We start from the raw sequence: 17,069 nt of genomic DNA, 5'->3' as shown, positions 1-17,069 counted from the left end.
CAGCTAGGTAGATCTGATAAACAAATTCAAATCTGATTCTATTCAAACTCGAATTTGGTATGCAGCTTTGTGCAACTGAATCCGAATCCAAGTCTGATGTGAGACTAAGACGCCTACCCATAAATATTCTAGTGATCAGGATTTGGATAAAAAATTCAACATTAATGAGGTTCAAATTCATGTCTGGGTTCAAATCCAATTGCATAAAATCCAAGAAGAACACAGAAACAGTTGAATGCCACTAATCCTGAGCCGGAAAACCAGTTGTAATGATCACATGAGAAAGTCAAGCGGATCAATTCAATGGCGATAGAGTCTTTCTCCCCATTTCTAGCAGTTTGAACTGCTCTCCTTCAAGCTCCGATGTTCATGGTCGCCAACTGCCTGAACCATGAAGCTCTCCTCCACACTCTTCTCTTATATATTCCTTTCCAAACCAGTCGGTTGTCGCAGACGCAGTTGCATTCTCACAAGAGCTCACACACACATATATAGATCGCTTGAAATGGCGTTCGTGGTGGCGAGGCCGTCGGAGATTTTGGTGATCACCGGCTACCGGATCAAGGACGTGAAGTTGGCGAGGAAGGCGTGGGTATGGCCCGGCCAGCACTGCTCCAGGGTCAAGACCTCTCCCGTCAACTACTCCGTGGAGGTCCAGGCCATGAGCTCCGAGAAGCTCCGCTTCCTGCTGCCTGCCGTCTTCACCATCGGACCTCGCCTGGACGACAACGAGAGCCTGCTGAGGTACGCCAAGGTCATGCCACTGGCCAGCAAGAACTTCGCCAAGCACCTGGAAGACTTGGTTTTGGGCATCGTGATGGGGGAGACCAGGGTGGTGGCGGCTTCCATGACCATGGAGGAGATTTTCAAGGGGACCAAGGAGTTCAAGAGGGAGGTGTTCGAGAAGGTGCAGCTGGAGCTCAACCAGTTCGGGCTCCACATCTACAACGCCAACGTGAAGCAACTCAGGGACATCGAGGGCTGCAACTACTTCTACAACCTCGGCCGGAAAATCCAGATGGAGGCCGCCTCCGACGTCGCCGAGACGGAGACGAAGGGCCGGATCCTGTCCAAGGCCCGAGAGGCCCGGGTGCTCCAGAACGCTGCCAAACTCGACAGTGAGACGAAGATTGCCGAGGAGAGGATGAAATTCGAGTCGTCGAAGGCAGCGATGAAGATGGCGTCGGAGAAGGAGATCCTCCAGAACGAGATGGACGCGTCAGTGGCTGAGTCCGCCTGGTTGCTCGAGTCCCGCAGGGCCGTGTCCCAGGGCCGGGCCGACAAGGCCAGGCTCGAGGCCGAGAAGGCCATGGCGATCCGGGAGGCAGAGCTGGACGTGGAGCTCGAGTCTAAGGCGGCGATGGTAAAAGGGGAGCGTGCCAGGGCGCAGGCGGCGGTGGATTCGGCGGCGAGGGCGCAGGAAGCCGACTCCAGGTACTACCAGCAGCAGAAGAAAGCCGACGCCCAGCGCTATGCAGAGGAGAAGGAGGCCGAAGCAAAAAAACTTGCCGCCGACGCGGAGATGTACGCCAACCAGAGGAAAGCGGACGCCGATCTATACAGGAAGATGAGGGAAGCTGAATCCTTGGTCGCCCTCTCCGACGCGCAGGCCCACCACATACAGGTACTGCTGGACGCACTGGGCGGTAACTACGGCGCGTTGAGGGACTACATCATGCTCCAGAACGGCCTCTACAGGGAGGTCGCGAGGTCCCTTGGTGGTGGGCTGCCTCATGACTCCGCCGTCAAGCAGGCATGCCTGATGAGGAGGGCAGCGGGGGCGCCAACACAGATGCTGGTCGGCTACGGCGGATCGGGCGGCAACATTCCCGATGGCAGCTTATCGTCCGTCAACGACGTGCTGAACGTTGCGATGGAGACGATGGTGGGGACGTACAAGATGACGGCGCCGGTGGTAGAGGAGCATGTGCAAGATAACAAGGGTGACGAGGTCAAACCGGCGTTGGTTGTGCCTGAACCTGATTCAGACGCCAAGTCCACCACCAGCAGCAACTGATCACTCCGCCCTGCTACTGGACAGGACCAGAGGGACAGGGGCGGCAAGGCAGGAGGAACAACCGGCGGCACGGCCGCCTGCTTTCACTTGATTATAAATAAACAATATGAGTGTGTGTGAGAGGGAAGACCTGGTGGGTTTGATATTAGATTAAAACGAGGCTACTTAATTTCCTTTGTTTTAAGGTTTTCTTTTAGTACAACTTACCTCTAGAAAAGCTGGAATAAGTATTAAGACATGTTTGTTGGTTTCACTTTTTTTAGTTTCTCTTTTCTCTGTTTTTTTTTTTTTTGACTAAAATTTGCCTCCTGAAAAAGCTGGAATAAATATAAGAAAGTAGTTCAATTTAATTGCTATTTTGATTCGCCTTCTCATCTCTCTCTCCCCCTTATATATATATATATATATATATATATATATATATATATATATATATATATATATATATATAGATATGAGTTATGAGGTTGTCTCATCCATCTTATGGACCATTAGAGAAAATAATAAAAAAATGTCAAATAATACTAAATGACCAAAATACCTATTACATTTTTCTCTTAATTTTTCTTTGAATCATCTATGTGAATCAGATGATCATGTAACACATATTTTTTCCCAAAAAAGAGCGTTGATGTCCTTTATTTTTCACTGAAGAACCTTCATTATTTGCTGGAAAGAAGGACTTCAATGCCCTATTTTTTGCAGAAAATGTGGAAACCAGAAAAGGCAAGAGAAAAGGAAGAGAGAGAAAATATAGCCATTGCTGAAAAGCGCCATGGCTGCTGTAGACAAAGAATGAGAGAAATAATTACCATGAGAGGCTGCCATGATTATTATGGTCGTGGCACGTGCATAGCATGGGAGAAATAGAAAGAGAGAAAAATAGGGAGAACTAAGTAAAAACATTGTTCAACAAGCCATCAAAAAGGATTTTAAATGTCATCTCAAAAGACAAGATCTAAGGAACTAGAAACCCCTAAGAAGTAACAAACGTTGCCTCAATGACTGACAGTCGGTTGATTCATTTGCCATCACGGATATCTATCGCTGTGGTTTCTTGCTTTCTAAAATATTTATACATACACCCGGTCTACCTACAGTTATTGCTGTGCATGCATCTCTTCATGCATTAAGCGAAAATATGCTTTCCTAGAGAAATGGGGGTGTTCAATGCACAAGATGATGTGCAACAGTCTTTCTATAGAAGTTATAACCAGAATAAGCTATGGTGTAAAGAACATTTTTTAATGAAAAGTTCTTGAATGTCTTCATGTCATTGTAGGCAACCTGCCCTACCACTTAATTACTCGTCGCTATGTTAGATTGTGTAATTTCAACATGGTATTAGAAAATTTCTAGAATCATTCTAGAAAACTATGTTATATTGTGTGATTTCAACATGGTATTAGAGCATCTCTAGAATCATTCTAGCATACTTCTTGATCATGGTTCATCTTTTGTCCATTGTCTCTTTGTTCATGCCTATCAACTCAAATATGCACGTGGCTGCAAGCACAAATACATCATCTCCATTGGTAGCAAGCTCTCCAGCAACACACAAGCTGTTGTCTAAGAAAATAATTATCGGACGAAGATTGCCACCACCCATTTTCCGGCACTGACTATGTTAGTTGGGCCAAAGATTCCAAGCTTTTCTTGAGCAGGAAAGGGAAACTTTGCTATGCAATTGGTAAAGTACTGAAACCTGCAGGGAAAATTGAGGCAAGTTATGATCAATGAGAGTCGGCCAATGACACGCTTATGCCATAGTTACTCAACTTAGTGGAACCTCCCAGATTTTCAAGGGCTTTCTATTTATGGAGAATGCAAAGGAAGTTTGAGAGGCCGACAAAGAAGTTTATGGTGAACAAAACAATGTTGCACGAGTACAGGAACTTCATAAGAGGTTGTTGATTTCACTCGAGCGAATAAACCTTTCAACATTTATGTTGGGACTTTATGGGGGATGTGGAGCATCATCCTTCAACTGCTGACTTGTTGGTTCCAAAACCACTATTTGGAAAATACAAAATATTCATGATTCTTGTTGGTTTAGGGAATGAACATGATAGTTTTGTGGTCAAATCCTTGTAACCGGTCTACTTCATTCCTTCAATGCTGACTATGTTATGATACAGAATGTCATACCTGATTATATATATATATATATATATATATATATATATATATATATATATATATATATATATATTGTGTGTGTATGTGATGACACAACACATCAAAACAGATCTACACATTTCAAAATAACAAGAAGGCGAATAATTCATTTAAACCAAAAGACTGTTCATTCAAAAATGACTTTACATAGTTAAAGATGGCCCTCATGACAAAAATGCCCCATTGTTGTCTAATAAAAATGGGACATCAATAGATTATAAACTTGACACACCTATATGACTATGCGCAAAAACTCCCTAATAGGATGTGAGTTGAGCCATTCCTATTGCCTTGGGTTCATCGAAACATCAAAAAAGAAAACAACAAAACCTGAGTCTTGACGATACATTTAACCAATCGTCATAACGATACATTTTGTTAGTTATATTTGAGTCCTTCATGTTTGATGCATGTAATTTATAGCTCATGCAGGTACAAAAAACAGGCGCATGCACACCACGAGCGGCCTCAAGTCGGGAAACCGCCCTTCCGAAACATTATGGATCCACCAAAGAAAAGCGTATTCTAAGAGGAATTATTCGGCCTTCCCCTAAGATTCCAAGGTTGGGAAGACAGGAAGCTCAACACTCCAAGTATGTCACACAACTATATTATGAGACCTTGGCGAGTGGCAAGGGCTGGAAATATCATAAACATGTTGCCATCATCCACTGCCCTCAAACCAATTTTAATCTTTTTTAATTTATCAATATGAAGACATTCACTTTGTGATTGGCTACGACATAAAGTTGGTTCACTTCATGAGTGTAACCAGACTCTATACCGCCTTCATAAGAAGGCCATACAATTGGTCAACACTCTTGGCTAGTCAAAGCACACTTTAAGAGTACCTCAATACAATTAGTTCATTCAAACACATCTTTTGACAATTGCAATGCAAACAAAATCTTATAAAAATCAATCAATACTAAAACTTAGCAAAACCACAATAGTCTCGATTCATTGTTTGCTTGTAGCCATCCTAAGCATTTATCATGTTCACTAATGTACAATCGGGATCAAAGTTGTACTCGACTCAATACCCCGACTAAGCTGTCCTATACAGTTATGATTCTATCATGCATATGCCATCACATAATAATTAAATGCAGTCAATCAATCTTACATAGCCATTCATATGTCAAGAAGCAGGCTCATGCACTTATCATTCAAACAAGAACACATTCATAGGATCCAACAAGAAACCGCTACACCACCTATTCTCTCTGATCAGCCTCTCAACGATCCTTCTTCTAATGAGAGGAAAAAGGAGGCCGGCTAGTGGTCAGTAATTGATCCGCTACTCATCAAGAAGGGACGGATAGGGGTGTTACGTACCCTAATAGTTCACATTTGGGAATGCAAGAAACAATCTATATTTAGCATCAGGCAAGTGCTTGGAATGCTGTCATACATTATGCGCACATCTACAAACACCAAAAATTGCCTCTAGCACTGAATCTGGTCTCTCAGGGCTTGCTCAACGTATCCAGTCTACCTGCAAAAACTCAAAACAAGAACTTCTCCACACACACTACACCCTTAAAAATCTATTTATGTAGGAATGAGGGCTATCAAGTGAAGGTTGTTGATTGTAAAAAGTGCTGAGAGGTTAAATGGCGAGTAGGACCTTCCTTCAAGTTTTTTCACATACATATAGTGTTTTCCCTTACGTCAGCTTTTTGGCGTATGGGGTACATTCCATTCACTTGTATTAAAAAAGCAGTTGGCATGCCTGAGGTTTGCAACAGGCAGGGGCAGAGCCAGAATTTTTTTTAGGGGTGGGCCAAATGGTCTGCAGGTCGGGCCAAAAAGAGTGACCGGTCGACCCAAACTAAAAAAAATTGACTTTTTTAATATAATTTTTTTTTCCTCGCTCACCCGAGCCATGACCCAAGCGCCCCCCCTTCCCTCCGCCCTTGGCAACAGGTAGGGGAGGTGTCCACTGCCCCCCAGCGCCACCCGACAGGGCACTGGCAGAGGTGGATGCCTCCCCCTTTTAAGAAATGTGACTGTTTGATGCAAAAAAGAAGCTACGCCAAACGGGTCGACAAGTCAAGCTTATTGGAAAGTTTGATCCCAAACTTTGGAAGGGAGGTGTTGTGCCATCGGCAGAGCCCACGACACAGCCAAAGCCACCCAGGCAGAAGGGGTGGGGAGGGTGACAGTGCCTCCTCTTTACAACTCGACGGGCTGATGCCCTTTGTAATCCCCTTACACCAAGTTATTGGTGTAAATGGGATAAGTGTCACTATCACTATTGCAATTATGTTTCCTCAATTAAAAATCTGATGCTGTCTCAATATTAGGTTCACTAGTACGAGCATACAATCAATCAAATCAACCAAAAATTGGTGTTTCTTTCTCACCTTTGTGCACATCTGAACCTTAATAACTAACTTGTGTGTTTCGTCTTTTGTCAAACTGTAAATTTAAGAAGCAAATCCTCATAAGTTCTCTTTTCCCATAAGAAACGTAGTGTTCATATCAAAGATCACGCATCAAGATCCTACTAAAACAATCCTAAAGATCCGGAATATTATAAAATCTCCACCATGCTCTCTAAACACTTCAAATATAAATCTGTCATATGATTGAATCTGTCATACTAAAAAGATAATTATTAACACTCTTAGAACAAACATGCATTAAATTAGGGTTGTTTTACCGTGCTCACCCGTCTAACAATACTCTAAATGTAGCATCCCCCACAACCCACCCCGAATGTTAGGCCAGCCACCAAACGACGATGATAGTCTGCTGTTCTCACCCTCAACTTCTCAATTTACTGGAAAGAAAAGAGGAAATTGTATTCCCCAATCTCCAACCAACCCAAACAAATCTGCAAGCGAATGAGAGTGAGCAAACGAGAGAGCGAGAGAACATGAAAGCTGGTGGGAAGGTGTGCAAGCAGTGAGTAAGACCATGGGAGTCTAAGAGAATGAGAGAGAGCACAAGATAGAGAGAGCAACAGTGAACATTCAGTTGAGAGAGAGAGAGAGAGAGAGAGAGAGAGAGAGAGAGAGGAAGAGAGAACAATCGGTTGAGAGTGGGAGAGAGAGAGAGAGAGAGAAGTAAAGAAAAATGAAAGAAGAGAACATGAATTAACGTGGTTCAGCTCTGATTGAGCCTACGTCCACGATCGGAAGGCACTCAGACGATTTTTTATTGATGAGAAGATGATTACAATGCTGCAGTCGAGTCTCTTTTATAGGCAAAACAATTACGTGTTATCATAGGCAAGATTGTTCTTGCCTAGATTAGATGAAATCTCCATCTGATCCCATGATTGTAGCCTTTCCATATTTCCTGATTTTTCTTCCTTTCTCGTACAATCTCCCATTAATAGCTTCATGCGTTTTTCCAATTTCTGGTTGGCATTTTTCTCTCTTGCTGATTCATTGTCTTTATCCTCTTTACTTATTCTGTTAACATTCCCCCTCAAACCGAGCCGTTGCTGGAGGTCGAGTGTGTTCTTGAGAAGATTAAAGATGCGCTTTGATAAGCTTTTGGTAAAAAGATCGGCGCCTTGGTTGTTGGTTGAAATGTACTTAGTCTCAAGTTGTTTTTGAGCGACCCTTTCTCTTACATAATTAAAATCAACTTGAATGTGCTTGATTCGGTTATGAAACACTGGATTTGCCGTCATATAAAGAGAGCTCTTATTATCACAGTGTAAGATTGTAATTTTCATAATCTGAATTCCAATGTCCATTAAGAATTGCATCCATGTAAGTTCTACTACTGTCGATGCCATGACTTCATATTCAGCCTCGGTACTAGATCTTGCTGCACTATATTGCTTCTTTGCACTCTAAGATACACAATTAGCTCCAAGAAAAACACAAAATCCTGTGGTGGATCTCCTAGTTCGAGAACATTCTGCCCAATCTGAATCTGAAAAAGCATATAAATCAAGAGTGCTTTGCATCAATATGTGTAGTCCTATGTGTATTGATCATTTGATGTACCTTAGAATTCTTTTGACCATTTGATAGTGAATCTGAACTGACTCATGTATAAATTGACTAACATAATTGACAGCAAAAGAGATGTCTGGTCGCGTTAGAGTCAAGTATTGCAAGGAACCAACCATCTGCCTATAGAGAGTAGGATTGTCAAATTTCATTTCATCACCTTTATCCTGAGGCATTTTCGAACTCATTGGCGTGGTACTTGGTTTGCAATCTTCAGGTTTGCAATCTTTCAAGAATGTCTTCAGCATACTTGGTTTGACATAAGAGAATCCCTTGTTCTGTCCAGGTCACTTCCACTCCTAAAAAATAACTCAATCTGTCAAGATCTTTGACAGGAAACTCCTTGCAAAAGTTATTAATAAAACTTCGAAAAAATATGGAACAATTTCTAGTTAAGATCATGTCATCAACGTACACAAGGAGCACAAGAGTACTAGAGTTTTGATGCAAAGTAAACATAGACGGATCAGCCATGCTAGTTGTGAAACCATAATCAAGAAGAAAACTGCTTAATCTAGCGTACCACGCACGTGACGCCAGTTTTAGACCATAAATAGCTCGCTGCAATTTACAAACATGGCCTGGTTTTGTTTTATCTTCATACTCGGGAGGTTGTCTCATGTATACATCTTCATGAATGGCACCGTGAAAAAATGCATTCTTAATATCAAGCTGCCTTATTTCTCATCGTCGAACAGTAGCAATGGAAAGGATCATTCTAATAGTAGTAGGATGAACTACAGGAGAGAAGGTTTCATGAAAGTCAATTCCTTCTTTTTGAGTGAACCCCCGAGCAACAAGTCTAGCTTTAAGTTTTTCCAACGTCCCATCTGATTTGAGTTTTGTTTTAAACACTCATTTTGAACCAACTAGATTCTTCTTGGGATCATAGGGTACAAGTCTCCAGGTTTTATTTTCATCTAAGGCTCTAATTTCTTCATCTATAGCCTTTTTCCAGCCTGGTTTCCTAAGTGCTTCATTAATACTTGAAGGTTCTTTAGGAATATCTTGGTACAAAATATGTAAGTTGGCATACTTGGGATTTGGTTTAAAGGTTCCCACCATCGATCTAGTGACCATTGTTCTAACCATAGCGAAATGAGAAGTAGTAGTGAAAATATGCTCACTTTGTTCCAAGTTTTCAGTTGTGTTTGTATCAAGAATACCATGATTACCTTCTTCCAAGTTTTGATCTTGAATTGACTGTTCATTGACTAGCATAGTGTTTTCTTCATTTCTGTGAACTTGATTTTGTTCCATGGTGTCAGTCGTGGCTGTCTGATACTCAACCTGACCGAGACTATCCAGCAAATTGTGAACCAATTGTTCATTAATTGGCACATTGTCAATTGGAAGCTCTTGAGATTGAGAGCGAGTGCCAATATCACTTTGTTCTTCCTGATGAACGTCATTTGTTCGAATAAGATTGTCATCTTTGGGAACCATTTGCTCTATGTTCTCTTGTTCCTCATTGAAAGAAATCAAATATATGAAGTTAGAGAATCTCCACCATATAATTTTGCAGGATCTTTATAAGGAAAAAAATCTTCATCAAAACAAACATGTTGAGAGACAAACATTTTTCCGGTAGTCGGATACAAACAGTGATATCCTTTGTGATTGTCACTATACCCAAGAAAAATACACGACAATGATCGAGGCTCCAATTTATCTTTTGCATAATCTTTCAAGTAAGGGAAACATCGACATCCAAAAACACAAAGAAAATCATACTTAGGATGCTGCCCAAATATTTCAAGTAAGGAGAATCCATTTTATGAAAGATGATGGTAACCTATTGATGAGAAAGTTAGCACTGTTAAAGGCTTCAAACCAGAAACGCTTGGGAACATTGGCATGCAACATCATGGTTAGACCTAGTTCCATGATATTACAATGTCTTCTTTCTGTCATACCGTTTTATTGTTTAGTATATGGGCAAGAGCATTGCTGTTTTGTTTCAAGAGACTTTAGATACTGAATTTTGTACTAGTATATTCTCCTTCTTCATTTGATTGAAAAATTTTATCCTTTTATTAAATTGTGTCTCAACAAATTTCTGAAAATATTGAAAATAGACAAAAAATTCAGATTTGAACTTCAAGGGGTATAGCCAAGTGAATCTAGAATGCTCATCAATAAAAATCACATAGTAGCGATAACCAAAATGAGAACAAGCAGGCACTGGTCCCCATAGATCCGAGTGGATTTTTTCAAAAGGTTCAACAAATTTATTTTCTCGTTCAAGAAACGGCAACCTACATGATTTGCCAAGTTGACAACTATGACAAATAGAAGTTATAGGAACTGAAGAGCAAACATTAATCAAAATTTTTTGCTGGAAATGTCTCACGATACCATTATGAGATGTCCTAATCTGAAATGCCATTGTTCTTTTGAAACACGCTGAAATCTGGAAGAAAAATATGTTATATGCCTGACCTTGCCGATGGTATAAACTCTATCACGCTTGCTGCCATGTGCCACTAGTTTCCCTGTTCTCCTATCCTTTATAAGGCAACATGAGGAAGAAAATTCAAAACATATGGTAACACACTAGTTAATTGACTAACAGAAAGTAAGTATTTCTTTAGTTTTGGAACATGTAGAACATGAGAAAGAGGAATAGATGATTTGCCTGTAACAACTTCACTGTTACCAATATGAGTTATAGAAAGAGGCGTGTCATCCCCAACAATAACATGATCACTTCCATCATAAGCAGAGATTTCAGAAATCTTACCAGGATTCCCAATCATGTGAGCTGATGCTCCAGTATCGGCTAACCATTTTGAGTCATTTGTATCATCAATAGTAATGACATCAAATGCTTGTTGGGCATCCTCGGCTTGGTATGCATGATTAAATCGTTCAAAACACTTGATTGCTGAATGATATTTCTTACCACAGATTTGACAAACAACAGGGTTTGTCTTGTCATCACCATTAGAAGCAGGATTGGATTTTTCATGTGGCCGTTTTTGGTAATATCCTCATCCTTGATAGTTGCCACGTCCTCTATAGCCGCGTCTATGCCCACAACCACGTCCAGATTGTTGATGTGTCATAGCCATGATACGAGAAGTGAGACTTTTTATTCGAGAATCAAAACTTTGAAGAAAAGAAACAATCTCTTCATAAGGCAGAGTAGGTGGTCAAAGCATTGATGCAATAAATGCTTTGTATCCTTCTCCAAGTCCTTGAAGCAGCCAGTAAACTTGTGTCTCTTTGTCAATAGATTTTCCAATGGTTGAAAGATCGTCACATATTCGTTTGAATTTTCCTATATAGGCTTCCACAGAATCATCATTCTTCTTAAGCGAAGTTAGCAAATGTGTGAGGTGAAATTCTCTTTCACGCGACTTACGAGAAAATGTATTCATAAGAACCCTCCAGATATCCTTGGATGTTTCAAGGCCAACAACTAGGCCAAGAGCACTTTCGGACAACGTGCTGGTTATCCATCCCTTGATAAGACGATCAGTCTTCCTCCAAACAATAAATTGAGGATTTGGCATTTTCTGAGAAGAAGAATCATCAATAAATTCTGGTGGAGCAGGAACTTCGCCAGTCAAAAACCCTTGAAGATTTTGGCTCTCAACGAGTGCCAAAATTTGTGTCTTCTATAAAAGAAAATTTTCAGCTCGCAACTTGAGAGAAACAAAATTTGCAACATTGACAATATAAGGATAAGGGAAAACCGGTGCCAAAGAAGATGCCATTGAATAACGATTCCAGCCGTTTATAAAGGTCACGCTGGTTTGAAAATAGAGAGGCGAAAAACACAAACGACTCTCTTTGCACTGTTTCGCAACCAGCGGCGCTCAAAAAATCAAGCGCTGCTGCTAAGGATCCCAGCAAGATTGGTCGATTTTAGACAACGCCAGCAATAAATGCTGTAGTGATCAAAGAGGCAGAAATTCCTCTTTTCTGTCTCTGTTTCCCCTCTGTTTTAGCAACAAGAAGTGGGACGTTTCACCGCAGACAACAGAAATGTCGTGAGGGTGATCCCAGAGGAAGACTCACGCGGTTTCCTCCACCGAATGGCGCTCAGACGAAAGAGGAGAAGGCGACCCAGACGAGGGGGTGGCGAGAGTACCTATTCATATTCCATAAATTTTGACTAGTCTACTATTGGTTAGCAAAATAACTTAGATGTAATTGTTTGGCCATTTTCCCTCTAAGAATGTTGATTTCAAGACAAGGAGATGAATCGGATTGCTAAAGAAGTCTAGTATAGCAGATTATTTTTACATTACAATATGGCTACTACTTCATTTCTACTTATGTACATTTTGATTTATAGTTTTCTTAGTTAAGTGATGCATCTTCTAAAGTTGTGACAACCTTAGTTCCAAACATTTTAGTTTCAAATAAATCAAGTGATGCATGTGAATTTGCCAAATCCACATGTCTTCCTTTTCAACAAGGTATTGACATCATTGTGTCTTGTTTGATTTTGTTTCTACGAACCAGTCCTATTGATTCTTTGGAGGTTTTAAATATTATATGACATTCATTGATTACAACTCTCGTGTTGCCTAAATTTATCTTTTAAAACAAAAAGGTGAATTGCTCATGCTTTGAGGAGTTTTATCACATGATTGTTGTTCAGCTTAATGTTCGAATTAAGCACGTCAGATCCAACTAAAGTGAGTATGTCAAGGACGAATTGAATGGCCTCATCACCAAAAAGGTATTTTACTACATATTACTTTAGCACACCACAACATAATGATGTCAATAGACATTTGCTCAACATGGCACATGCACTTGTGTTTCATATGAGTATGCAATGGACCTCAATTCTATACTTGACTTCTTATCTATCTGGAACCGATTGACTCTAACTTGGATTGGTTTGATGCTAGAGCTACTGTTTGCTACATTATTAACCAACTTCCTAGTGATGGTTTGGAAAATCTTGTCCCTATAGATATTTTGACTACAAATCACTTGTCTATTAAGCACTAAAGGTGCTTGAGTGTAAATGATTTGTTCATGTTAAAAAAAATAAATTAAACTAAAAAATGTACCATCAAATGTATTTTTGTCGGTCATTATTCAAAAAACGGTTTTAAATGTTTTTATCTTGTCACTCAAAAACTTTATTCCACATATGTTCATTTCTTTGAAGATGAGCCCTACTTTTTTCAGTCAAGATTTCAGTGAGGGGAAGACGATTGCTCACTATCATGACCAGTCTAACCAAGCCATTACTTGTAGTTGATGGTTTTGAAGTCCAACCTATTATTACTACGCATACCGTTCTCCAACTCACATCATGCAAACGCCTACTTCTTCATCTCTACCATGACTTGTGTCATCTCTTAACCAACGCCCACGGGGCAGAGGTAGGTTTGGGAAATTGCCATACAAACCAGGAGAAAATGCTTATTTTTATATTGATAATACTATATAATTTTTCTTATTTACATATTGGTGCCTCTTAAAATTTTTAAATTTTAGAACTAGTGCCCCTTAGCATGACTTTTCTAGTTCCGCCCTTTTCAAGGCCACGCCCATTCTGTACCAGATGTTAGGAGATCCACCCATATGGTCACCCTTTAGGTTTAGTGGTTATCGCGCTCATTGCTCTCACTCTAACCCATCTAATACAAATAATCCTATTGCAAATTAAATTGATTTTAGAGAACTTTCATCCACATAGAATATGTGTTTTAGTCTAATCTCATTGTGAGCAATCAAGTTTTCAAGAAGCAAATAATCATAACAAGTAGAGAATTGCAATGAGTGAGTTATTTGCTCGAGAAAAATAAAACATAGACAACAGTGTCTTTCTTTATAGGAAAAAAAAATAGTTGGATGTAGATGGGTATATAAAATAAAGTATAATAATGGTAGCACCAGTTGACAGGTACAAAGCAGACTCGTTTCAAAAGTATATATACAACAAGTAGGTATTGTTTTCACTAAAAGTTTGCTCCTATTGAAAAGATGAATTCCCTATGAATTTTGTTATCTATGGCTGCCAATGAAAATTAAAATGCTTTTGAATTAGATGCTATTATTGCCATTTTACATGGCAATTTAAAGGAAGAATTCTACATGGACCCTCTTCCTAGCATTAATCATGAAACAGATTTACGTGTAAGTTTTTTAAAAAAATCTTTTTATGGCCTTAAACAATCTCCCAAGGCTTGCTTTTTAAAGTTAAGTGGTGTTCAAACAACGCAATGTTGATATACAATGTTCACCTCCCACACACTCAAATGTACAATTATTCTTCTTTTGCATGTGGATGAGATTATTATGACATGAAACAATATGGAGCAAATGAAAGAAGTCATTATTTTTCATGGTAGATTTGAAATTAAACACCCAAGCTAAGATATTTCTTTTGAATTGAAGTTGCACACTTAGACAAAGGTATTTTTTTATGCCAATGGAAGTATATGTTGGATCTTGTCAAGAATGCTGATTCATGGCGGGCAAAACCAGTAGGTACACCTCTTGAAACAAATTTTAAACTTAGAATAGATGATGAAGAACCTATTCAAAATGTTGAAAGCTTTCAAAGACTTGTTGTAAAGTTAATTTACTTAACTGTTCAGTTCATGCAACATCCTAGTCTACTCATTTAGAAGCTGTCCATCAGATTTTGAGATATTTAAAGGCAAGTTCAGGGAGAGGAATTTTGAAACAAAATAATAATTTTGATGTTAAAAGATATACAAACGCAGACTGGGTATGGGATCCCAACAATAGGAAGTCGACCATTGGTTTTTGCCTGTTTGTTGGAAAAAATTAGTTACATGGAAATGCAAAAAATAATATGTGGTGGCCACATCCTGTGATGGAACAGAGTATGTGCAAGTGAACTTTTTTGGATTAAGGCACTTCTTCAAAAATTAGGAGCCATTGTCATAAAGTTTATGACCCTCATATGTAATAATATGACTGCCATCTACATTGGAGCAAACCCAATTTTTCACAAGCTTACAAAACACATCCAAGTTGAATATCACTTTGTTTGTGAAAAAAATCCATAATAAAGTCATTTGCACACCTCATGTTCGAACTCAAGAAGAACTGGCTGATATTTTTCAGAAGGTGTGGGAAAAAACATGCATCAATGGATTATGAACAGGTTGGATCAGCTCACCAATTTGAGGGGAAATTACCCAGCAACGGTTATTGCTCTTTGCACATTAAGGAAAGTGAAAGTATGCTTTCCTACTTTCTAGGAGAGAAATTGGTGTGTGCAACACACAAGAAGCTGTGCTCCATAAACAATACCATATTCGACTCGGACACCTTTGGTCTTCAGTTTAACTTATTTCCTTCTACAAGGAGAAGTGAATTTTTTTTTTCTTCCCAACAACTGAAACAACTTTATCTTCAACATTGTTGGGCTCTGTTTTAGTTTAGGCTATGTTAGTACTATTTTACGTTATGTTTGGGTGTATTAGGAACCGGTTATGTCCAGTCAGTTTGGATCGGGACCTCAATAGGGACCTACTTTGCTTTATGTTGTAATCCCTTTTTGGTCATGATTAGCCCTAATGCAAGTTAGTATGATGTTTTGTTCTCTCTCTTATTTCTTTCCCTCCCGTTCACTTCCTCTTTCCCTCCGCACCAATCGGGTCAACTGGCATCAAAGCCATGACAGATCCCACTGGTGCCCTTGAAGACAACGTGGTGCTTGCCACCCTTGAAGCACATCGTGCATGAACGGAGGAGACTATCATCGAAGTCAACCATCGCTTGCAGACGATGCAGCGCTCACAGGCCGATACCGAAGCCTGACTGCACAGTGCCATCCAAGCTGTTGTCACCACTGGCCTCCGTGACGCCCTCCATTCTAACCGCATTCCGCTCTCGGCGCACCTACGACATCGCCTCCGCAGCCTCCTCACACGGTCGCCGGTGATTCCCTCCTCGGAATGCTAGCGCCGGCCATGACACACCGTCGGGCATGGGTTTCCACGGCCACCCACGCAGCAACAATGTGGTGGAAGCTGTTCTGCCTCCACAACAGCCAAACACCAATGGTGGCTTTGACGTTTCCTTCGGCACCTTCTGCGCTAGCGGTGCGAGCGTCGGAACAACCATGGAGCATTTTCCCAGGCAACATGCAAGCAACATGAACTTAGTGCAAAGTGGTGGCATCCCAGCGTCGGCGCTGCCCAACCTTCAGTATGAGGGAGGAGGCTTAAACAGATGGAAGCTGGTCAAGATGGATTTCCTCCACTTCAATGGGGATGATTTGCCTAGTTGAGTGCCAAGGAATTTTGGAGACGATGAAAGTAAGTCACATTGCTATCAACTTTTGAAGGACCTGCCATCTGGTGGTTTGGATGGTTGGTATCATAACAAGGACAACCCGACTGGCAGGGACTGGTGGCCTCCATGACGACCTCCTTTGGACCGTCGATATATGTGGACTACAATGCAGAACTCTCTAACATACGCCCGAAAGGAAATGTGGTGGAATACCAAGAGCAGTTTGAGGAAATTAGCAACATAGTTCGAGTGTGGCCAGTCGAGGCTCTCGTCAGGGCATTTGTCAGTGGCCTTATAGAGGAATTGCAGATTGAAGTACAAGTGTTGCGACCCTCCACTCTACATGCTTGTTTTGTCGCAGCATATATGGCCGAAGAAAAGTACTATCATTTTCTAAGCATCAACCGGACGTCCAATGTGTTGCGCATCCTACACCCACCCACCACTTCTCCGGTCGAGCAGGATAAGTTGAGGAGCAAACCACTTCCCGGCAAAGGTCCTACCTGACCATTTGTGCAATGCGTCACGCCTTCTCGAGAAATGGTGTCAGGGAATCTACTTTCATTGCGACCAGCTATGGACAGCTCATGTAAGCGCCTCCACATGTACTTGGTGGAGGAAGATGAAGATATGTCGCCCTTCAAAGAGGA

General features: G+C 40.7%; 1 protein-coding gene across 1 annotated transcript; it reads left to right on the top strand.

The window, feature by feature from the left end:
• The first annotated feature begins 505 nt into the window (after window positions 1-505).
• Window positions 506-2,017, top strand: LOC116265259 (flotillin-like protein 6). The gene has a single exon (XM_031645813.1). It carries the CDS (start codon window positions 506-508, stop codon window positions 2,015-2,017), a length of 1,512 nt encoding a protein of 503 aa, XP_031501673.1.
• The last annotated feature ends 15,052 nt before the right edge of the window (window positions 2,018-17,069 follow it).

Source organism: Nymphaea colorata, chromosome 12 (genome assembly GCF_008831285.2).
Source record: "Nymphaea colorata isolate Beijing-Zhang1983 chromosome 12, ASM883128v2, whole genome shotgun sequence".
Lineage (NCBI taxonomy): Eukaryota > Viridiplantae > Streptophyta > Magnoliopsida > Nymphaeales > Nymphaeaceae > Nymphaea > Nymphaea colorata.
The sequence above is the reverse complement of the archived record's forward strand: the minus strand, read 5'-3'. Positions and strand labels throughout refer to the sequence as shown.